Below are 9,534 nucleotides of genomic sequence, written 5' to 3' on the forward strand. Positions count from 1 at the left end.
CTACCCCCAGCCTCTCCTACTCTTCACACCTCTTGTTTCCAAGTCCCAGCTCAGGTGCAAACCCCTAACTGTCACACACCTTGGGACTTCCTTCCGACATGAAAGGTGTAATATAAATGTAGTTTTGTTGTTGTATGCTGTTATTGTAAAGACCTGTGAAGCGCTTTGAAATGTCCTCCCAATTAATTATCTATTATCCTTCCCTTTAGGTCCACTCGCGTGGGTTTCGGGAGCAAAAGGTGCCACCAGCTGGTAGAGCTAAAGACCGTTCACATTGGGAGGGCGTCTCAAAGTGCTTTCTTTAGTCAGCTGGCTGTACGTCCGGCGAGAAACGGGGTAAAGTCAGGTAACGAGCTGTACCTGATTGTGGCGGTTCGCTGAGCCGCCGCCGGGGGCTGCCGAGAAGGGATCGAAAGCTGCCAGGTTAGTGACAGAGCTCTGCGACGATCCACCCGACCAGGAGGGCACGGCGCTCACTCCCCCGCCATCTGAGAGGATCTGAAAAGTGATAATAATAATAATCTTTACATTTGATATAGCACCTTATCACATTGTCGCGACGTCTCAAAGCGCTTCTCAGAATGTACTGCAAATTGACTTGACTATTTTGTGGGTGAAACGCGGCAGCCAATTGCACACAGCAGTGTCCCACAACAGCCATGGATCAAGTGACCACATTTTTTGGGGGGAGGGATTATTACTCCCAGAAAGCGATCCCCAAATCAACTAATAACCTGGTTCCTACTTACTGCTAGGTAAACAAAGGTGCGTGGAGTAAGGAAACTTGCCTTAGGATTCGCCCCATCTGGGAATCAAACTCAGGTCCTCTCGCTTGCGAGGCTAACCACTGCACTGCAGTACTCAAATGCAAGGATTATTACTGTTGTGAATGTTATTAGATTAATGTTGTTATAAGTATGTAGTGTTTCACCATGCGCTTCTCGTTATTCGACACAAGAAACTCCTCAGTGAACACGAGCTGCTCTTTATACAAACTGCAAATTGCAGCACAACCATCAAGGACCGTAGAGGTTTCATGTCAAACACAGATTCTCACCTCCACATAGTCGGTTGGAACAAGTCCAGTGGTTCCCTGGCCATTTGCTGCTTCACACCACCCTTCACCGACTGCCTGAAAGATGAAGTACGTGTTAGACTGAGGAACCTCAGTGAGTTGGTAACTGAAGCTCCACCACTTCCACAACTGCGAAGGAATGAAACTATCTTTGAGTCAAATTTACAACAACAACTTGCATTTATATAGTACCTTTAATTGCATTTATAGGCCGTCCCCAGGCCCTGGACAGTGAAGGGTTTGCACCCAAGCTGGGGTTGGAGGCAAAAGGAGTAGAGAACTAGGGGGCTGGAAGTGGGAGGATGATCAAAGGTTTGGTTGAAGAGGAAGGTCTTGAGACGGACCTTGAAGGTGGCAAGAGAGGGGGGGGCGAGGCAGAGGGGGCTCTGGGACGGAGTTCCAGAAGGTGGGGGCAGAGAGGCTGAAAGCCCGATCACCGATAGTGGAGCGGGCAGGGCGGGGGATATGGAGCAGATCAGTGCACCCGAGCGGAGGGTGCGGGTGGGTTGGTAACGTTTTACTACGTCACAGAGGTAGCGAGGAGCAAGACTATGGAATATGGGATTTAAAGGTGAGGATGGGGACGTTGTAAAATTATACTTAAAAGTCCTATATTTTTCATTGTCAGAGGCTTATTTTTTTTAAAATTCTGTTTTTAAGAGATCATTGATTAAGACCAAATGTGGCCTCAGTTCAGTTACTCAATTAATTGCCCTTTATACTGCTCCTTTCACATGGGATGAATGTTTTGAAGGACTTTCAAACAGAGGAGGTAAGAAACGGAGGCAAAGAAGTAGCAGGTGTGAAGGCCAGAGAGAGAGAGGGAGAGGGGAGGGAAAAAGAGAGGGAGAAAGAGAGCAAGAGCAAGAAAGAGGGAGAAAGAGAGAGCGAGAGAGAGAGTGAGAGGGAAAGCAAGAGAGAAAGAGAAGAGAAAAAGAAAGAGGGAAAAAGAGAGTGACAACAGTGAACATGTTTTCCACCACTGATATGGATTGCCTTATTCACTAGCTTGATTATCTGCTTGACTGTCCAGCACCTTGGGATATCCTCCTGACGTAAAAGGCGCTATACAAATATAACTAGTTGTTGTTGCTGCTCTTAGACAAATTATAACAGCAGATAATTTGTGCTGCTGTTACAGCTCACACTCATCACAAGACAGAAAATTTGATTGAGAAAATTGGACAGAACAGCGAACAATGATCCTCAAGCTTGGTTTAAAATGAAATTACTGCCTCCAAGAACTCTTTATTCTTCATGACACACAGAACTTTGTATTCGCTCCCACAACTAAAGCTGATTTTAGCTCTTGCCAGTCTGCGAGTCAAAGCAAGTTTGTCTAAAACATTACAGCTGCTCGAGCTCCCTGATCAGGGAAGGAGTGAAAGTGGGATTCCTAAAAAAAAACTGGCTGTGAGGAATTTTGCTGCACATCACCACCATTAGAAGATAATACACTGTACATGTGACATGATCTGTAAAGAGAGAGGAGTTTCTCCCAGAGTGCTGGCTTCTGTCAAACTCAGATTTGTACTGAGCCACATGTGTGGCTCTTGAACAACAGTTCAAGCCAACATCAGCTGAAAAAGTTGCTGGTATTTAACATGTTTACATGTTTGCATGTAAAGAGAGGAGAGACATAATGAGGTGCAGGTTATATTCATTTAAATACATGGAAAACAGTTTGTGGTAATCGTGTGTTTAATATACAAAACTACTTCATTATATTTTCCTCAAAAATAGGCATCATCTTATTTTTTTGATTGTTCAGACAGAGGATTATTTTGGATGACTATTTCAATTGAATATTCAAAAAGCCTGATTAGGCTTTAAGATGCATTACATACAACATGTTTAAATAGCCATGCACGCATCTCTGTAAGAAAACTGGCAGTGGGAATTATCTGAGCCACATTTCTGCTTTCTGCTGAGGTGGCTGTGAGCCACACAGACTTTCATGTGCCACATGTGATTCTTGGCTCTATTAGTGAATTCAGGAAGTACTGTTTCATACAAAGGGTAGTGGAAATCTCGAATTCTCCGCCAAAAGGCTGTGGATGTTGGATCCATTCAGATTTTCAAGATAGAGGTATATAGATTTTTGTTAGGCAAGGGTATCAAGGGATATGGAGCAAAGGCGGGTAATTGGAGTTGAGGTACAGCTCAGCCATGATCTAATAAAATGGCGGAACAGGCTTGAGGGGACTGTCCTGGCCAACAATCTTCCAGATAAAATCAGTCATTCGCCTCTCGGTTGTTTGAGGGATGTTGCAACGTTCAAATTGACTGCTGCATTCACCCACAAAATAGTCCCTGCGCTTGACAGCACTTGCTGTGAGCACTTTGAAACCTTTTGATGTATACACTGTATTGAAAGCAGGGATTCTTATTGTGATAATAATAATAATCCAAATGATATAAGTTGTTCAATAACTTTGGTGCTTTAACTTTGCTGCACAATGGTGCATTTAACATTAAGAACTTCTCAAAGCTCTTTACTGAGAATTGCTATGAAGTGCAGTGACCGCCTATTTGCACGCAGCAATATCCCACAAACAGCCACAAAGTGAATGACTGATTATATCTGGGGATTGTGGGCCAGGTCAGTGGGAGAGAGAAACTCCCTTCTCACATCACAGAATCTTTCACACCCAACTCGACAGGCAGATTGGGCCTCAGTTTGATGTTACATCTGAAAGACGGCACCTCAAACAATGGAGAGCTCTCCACAGCTTACAACAACAACAACAAGATTATATTTGTATAGCGCCTTTCACGTCGGGAGGACGTCCCAAGGCGCTGGACAGTGTACAGCATTTCAGACCCGAGCTGGGGTTGGGGGGGGTAAGGGAGGGAAAGGGGGGTGGCCGATGGCATGGTCGAAGAGGAGGGTCTTGAGGCGGGACTTGAAGGAGGCTACGGAGGGGGCGAGGGGGAGTGAAAGGGGATGGAATTCCAGAGGTTGGGGGCAGATTGGCTGAAAGCTCTCCTGCCAATGGTGGGGCGGGTGGGTCGGGGGATGTGGAGTAGGCCGGAGCCGGCTGAGCGGATGGAACGGGCGGGTTGGTAGGGGGTTAGGAGGTCGCAGAGATAGGATGGGGCATGGCCATGGAGGGCTTTGTATGTGAGGACCAGGATCTTGAACTGGATCCTCTAAAGGATAGGGAGCCAGTGGAGTCGGGCGAGAGTGGCTCCAACTCAGAGCCTAGACTCTGAGTTGAAAGCCCTGACATGGGGCTTGAACCCACAACCTCCTCACTCAGAGGTGAGCGAGACTAGCAGAGCCAGCAGGACATTATATTAGTTCTGACAAAGTTCGTGGACCCGAAACGTTGATTCACTTTCTTTTCTCCACAGACGTTGCCTGACCATTTCCAGAGAATTCTGTTTTTGTTTTAGAACATTATATTAGACCATTCTGATCAATGAGCTGCCTCTTGAAACAACCCAGAAAGACATATTGATCTATCCAATTCACAAAACTTTTACTGTAAGCACATGAAAATTTCTTACCCAATTAACAATGGTGATGAGCTCTCCCTCTTTGACAGTAAGCTCATTATTTCCAGGTTCTGCTGTGAAGTCGTATAAAACCTTGGCCTATTCAATGGGACAAAAGCAAAGCAGTCAGTAAAACGTTAAATTTATCCTTACAATTAAAATTGGGCTGGAGGGACACAGCAAGCAGCAAGCTGACATTTGCAATTATGTATGACGTGAAAGACGACCGGTACGTCAACTACAATAACTTGCATTTATCCAATGCCTTTCACTGTATCGGAGCACTGCACTTCAAATGAATACCAAAGCTCTGGGGAGCATTGCTATAGTGTCTCGAAGCTCAACACACAGTGGGTTTGGCATCAAGCCGGGGAAGACGTCCCAAGGGTTTGCACCTGAGCTGAGGGGATGGAGAGGGATGGAGGGCAGGGGGAGGATGACAAAAGGCACGGTCAAAGAGGAAAGCACAGTCAAAAAAAGTTGAATGGGCCTTTAAGGCAGGCTTTAAATGGGAACGGGCGAGAATTTGGGTAACAAAAGTAAGGTGACCAAAGATTCCAGAGCCGTGGGGGGCTCTAAATTATGAGAAAAGGTGGGGAGTACTTTTGTTGTACATATGCGAGGGGTTGCAATACCCAGAAATTAAGGTTTCAAGGGAACTATTTTTGACGTTGTAATAATAATTACAATAATAATCCTTGCATTTGATATAGCGTCTTATCACATCGCAAGGACGTCTCAAAGTATATACTGTGGATATACTGTGAAATGGAGAGACTCTGTATTTGTTGGCACAATTGTGCACAGCAATGTACCACAAACGGTCATGGAATGAGTGATCAATTTTATTTCGGAGGGATTGTTGGCCAGGACACCAGGAGAGATAAACTCCGTTCTCTTTTCAAATAGCGCCATGGGATCTTTAACGTCCATCCGATCAGGCAAACAGAACCTCGATTTAATATCTCATCTGATGAGATCTCATCTCACCCCCAGCATGACATTGGATGTCATCTTAGGCTACGTGAGTTCAAGTTCCAATGTGGGATTTGAACCCACAATCTTCTGACTCAAGAGACGGGAGTGCTACCACTGAGCCAAGCTGACACCTGTTACCAAAAAGATGTTAGCAATATCCAACCTCAATACTGGAGTTTGACAATAGAACACTCCTCAGTTTCGGCAAATGCAACAACAGGGGCAAGCTCCAACCAGCTTCACACTCTGAATCTCACGACTGGTGCAGAGATAGCGTTCATGGACAGCAATGTAAACAAGAAAGCAGTATCCAGTCTAAAATTAGTCAATGGGTCCAAGTAACACAATGGAACTCACACATAAAAAGTACCGAGCTGCAGCAGCCTGATACCAGAACGAGCTGTACCAGACTCCATCCCTACCCGAGTGTAATCACTCACTTCCAATTCAACAACGAGTCACAGTGTCCAAACATCTCAGCATCACACACAGGGAATCCCTGCACACGAGCACAGGCCTGGCACCTTTGTATGTAACATACAAAGTTGGGAGTCCTGTAGCATAGATGTTACGGCGCTCATCTCACAAGCAAGAGGACCCAGGTTCGATTCCTGGGTAGGTTAAAACCTTAGGCAAGTTTCCTTACTCCACACGCCTGTTTACCGAGCAGTAATTAGGAACCCAGTTGTTAATTGATTGGTGATCTCTTTCCAGAGGAAATAATCCCTCAAAGAAAAAAATAAAATTGGTCACTCATTCTACGACTGTTTGTGGGACACTGCTGTGCGCAATTGGCAGCCGGATTCACCCACAAAATATACAGTCAATTCACTTTACAATATATTCTGTGAAGCGCTTTGAGACATCTCAAAGATGGGAGAAGGCACTATGCTAAATGCAAGGTTTATTATTATTAGTAGTAGTAGGTGATTTGGTCTCCCTGCATACTTTAGTTACAAAGTCAATTAAGTGGCTCGTGCACACACAAAATAAATAGAACATAAATTGCTGAAAAGTGTAGTGAGTGGAGTTACTTGGAGTTACTTGGAGTTCCAGGCAGAGGGCGAAACCTTGGGCAAGTTTCCTTACTCCACACAGAGCCTAATAATAATCCCTCCAAAACTAAAAACAATAATAAATTGGTCATTTTCAATCTACGACTGTTTGTGGGACATTGCTGTGTGCAATTGGCTGCCGCGTTTGCCCACAAATATACAGTCAAATCACTTTACAGTGTATTCTGTGAAGCGCTTTGGGACGTCCTCCCGACGTGAAAAGCGCTATATCAAATGCAAGGGTTATTATTATTATTACTTTGTTTTTATAAGCAGAATATCTATTTTACTGGATGAAATTTGCCACTTTTCGATGTGATAACAACAACTTGAATTTATAAAGCGCCCCTCACACAGAGTAGTGTCCCAGAGCATTTGATAATAATCCTTGCATTTGATATAGCGCCTTATCACATCTTCAAGACGTCTCAAAGCTCTTTGCAGAATATACTGCTAAGTGAATTGACTATATTTTGTGGGCGACATGCGGCAATCAATTGCGCACAGCAGTGTCCCACAAACAGTTGGACACTGCTGTGCGCAGTAGATTGAAGTGACAAGTTTTTTTTAAAAGGAATTATTTCCCCTGGAAAAGCGATCCGCCAATCGACTAACAACCAGATTCTTACTTACTGCTAGGTAAACAGAGGCACGTGGAGTAAGGAAACTTGCCCAACATTTTGCCCTGACAGAAATCAAACCCAGTTCTCTCGCTTGCAAGGCGAATGCTGTTACTACTGAGCTATAGGACTCCATGCAAGTGGGGCCGTGGTTAAACGACTCACTTGAAGAACAGCACATCCTTCAAGTACAGCTCTCCCCCAATATTGCACTGGAGAGTCAGCCCCTGCACTGGAGAGTCAGCCCCTGCACTGGAGAGTCACCCCCTCCATGTCAGCTAGAGCGCTCTGAGACGCTACCCTGCATGAAGGGCACAATATAAATGCAAGTTGCTGTTGTCAGTTGTTGTAAGCTGTTGTAGCTTGTTCACAGTTCGAGCAGCGTCAGTCTAGACTATGAAATGTGAAACTGGCGAGAAGTTTTATAACCTCATGACTATGATAATGTAATTGAGGAATGCATGTTGGAGGCAAATCAGAGAAGTGAAGAATGTTGTGAGACATTACATCTGTGTATAGCAGACAGAAATAACAGTACAGGATAGGGCAATGCATTTAATAATAACCCTCACATTTGGTAAAAGGGCCTGTAACATCATGAGGATGTCTCAAAACATTTCACAGCATTTTATTTCCAGTAAACTGTAGCAATGTTTTATGTTGGTGAACGTGGCAGCCAATCTGCGCACAGCAATGTTCCACAAACGGCCAAGAAGTGAATGACTGAGTTTATTTGAGGGATTGTTAGCCTACAAGAGTGCTATCGACTGAACCAGGCTAACACACATTACAACATGTGTGCCTGGAACAGCCTTGTTATCAACAAGGTAGCAGGTCGTACAAGACTGAGGTTAAGTTTTGTAAGAATCTCGCCTCTAAACCAGAAGGTTGTGGACTCGGGCCCCACGGCGGGAGTTTGAGCTCACAGTCTAATGGTCCAACACAACGTTGGATAGAGCGCTGCATTGGCAGAGGTTCCAAACTGCCTGTTCAGGTGGACGTTAAATGACATACATAAAAAAAGTTACTATTCAATTCATTGCTGTATGTGGGGACATTGCTCTGTGAAAATTGGCTGCCATGTTCATCTACAAAATATAGTCATTACACTTTAAAATAATTCCTGTGAATGCTTCAAGACATTTTATGACATGATGAGGCGCCATATCAAATGCAAAGATGATCATTGTTTTGCTTATAATCTTGAATTTCGCCCACAAAATATACAGTTAATTCACTTTAGAGTATATTCTGTGAAGCGCTTTGAGACATCTCTATGACATGATAAGCCGTTATATCCAGCTCAAGGATTATTAGTATTATTATTTATATCCTCTAGTAATTGATTCACCCACCATTAAGAAAAGCTTCTCCCTCCTAACCTTACCAGCCCCCAGGTATTAGGAACAACTCTACCTGGTTCTTTTCAACCTTCTCTGTACTCATGAAAACAACTCCAATTTCTCCAATCTTTCCCCACAAGTAAAACCTCTCATCTCTGGTACGATCTGAGTGAATCCCCCGTGTCTCTCTGTCTTTGACTCTGACTCAGAATTATGGCTTAAAGATTTGGTTTAACATTTCCCCTTTGCTTTTATATTCTAAGCTCCCATTTATAAGACCTAGGATTCCATTAGCTTTGCCAACTTGCCCTCCCACATTTAAAGCTGTGTGTACATTAACCACTTGATCTCTCTGCTCTTCTGCCCCCGATGACATATAGCTTGGCCAAAGCCAAAGAGGAAGCGGGGGAGTGGGACCCCAAGAGGCCAGAGGTTGGCAGGAGGCCACTTCATTTTGTTGAACGTCTGCGACACACAATCAAAATGTTTAGGGTGGGAATGCAGCGTTGCACAAGATTATTGTGACAGACAAACATCCTTACAAACAATGAGAAAAACATACCCTGCACTGTCCATGCACAAGTAACTCCTTACAGTGAAGTCCTGTAGTGTAGTGCTTAGAGCACTCGACTCGCAAGCAAGAGAACCCAGGTTTGCTTCCTGGGCAGGGCGAAACCTTAGTCAGGTTTCCTTACTCCACAAGCCTCCGTTTACCTAGCAGTAAGTAGGAACCCGGTTGTTAGTGGATTGTCGGATCACTTTCTGGGGTAATAATGTCAATTAATTTTACAGTATATTCTGTAAAGAGCTTTGAGATGTCTCGACAACGTGATAAGGCAAGGATATCAAATGCAAGGGTTATTTTTATATTACACTTGTTATAGCTATTCATTACATCAACGTGCTGCAAGCCCTTCACAGAGATTTCTGTCAAGTATAGCGACAGTGTAGTTGTAGGCAAA

General features: G+C 44.2%; 1 protein-coding gene across 2 annotated transcripts in view; it reads right to left on the reverse strand.

Moving 5' to 3' along the window:
- The window catches only part of snx9b (sorting nexin 9b), a 33,838-nt gene extending 24,826 nt beyond the window's left edge, over window positions 1-9,012 (reverse strand). For both annotated transcript variants that reach the window (XM_007898291.2, XM_007898290.2), the window contains exons 1-4: window positions 8,646-9,012; window positions 4,589-4,675; window positions 1,058-1,132; window positions 361-498 (exon numbers count right to left, since the gene is read on the reverse strand). In XM_007898291.2, coding sequence (XP_007896482.2) covers window positions 361-498; window positions 1,058-1,132; window positions 4,589-4,675; window positions 8,646-8,675 — 330 coding nt within the window. In that variant the 5' untranslated portion in view covers window positions 8,676-9,012. The remainder of the gene's footprint in view (window positions 1-360; window positions 499-1,057; window positions 1,133-4,588; window positions 4,676-8,645) is intronic.
- Between the last annotated feature and the right edge of the window lie 522 nt (window positions 9,013-9,534).

This window comes from Callorhinchus milii, unplaced genomic scaffold (assembly GCF_018977255.1).
Source record: "Callorhinchus milii isolate IMCB2004 unplaced genomic scaffold, IMCB_Cmil_1.0 Scaffold3, whole genome shotgun sequence".
NCBI classification, from domain to species: Eukaryota; Metazoa; Chordata; class Chondrichthyes; order Chimaeriformes; family Callorhinchidae; genus Callorhinchus; species Callorhinchus milii.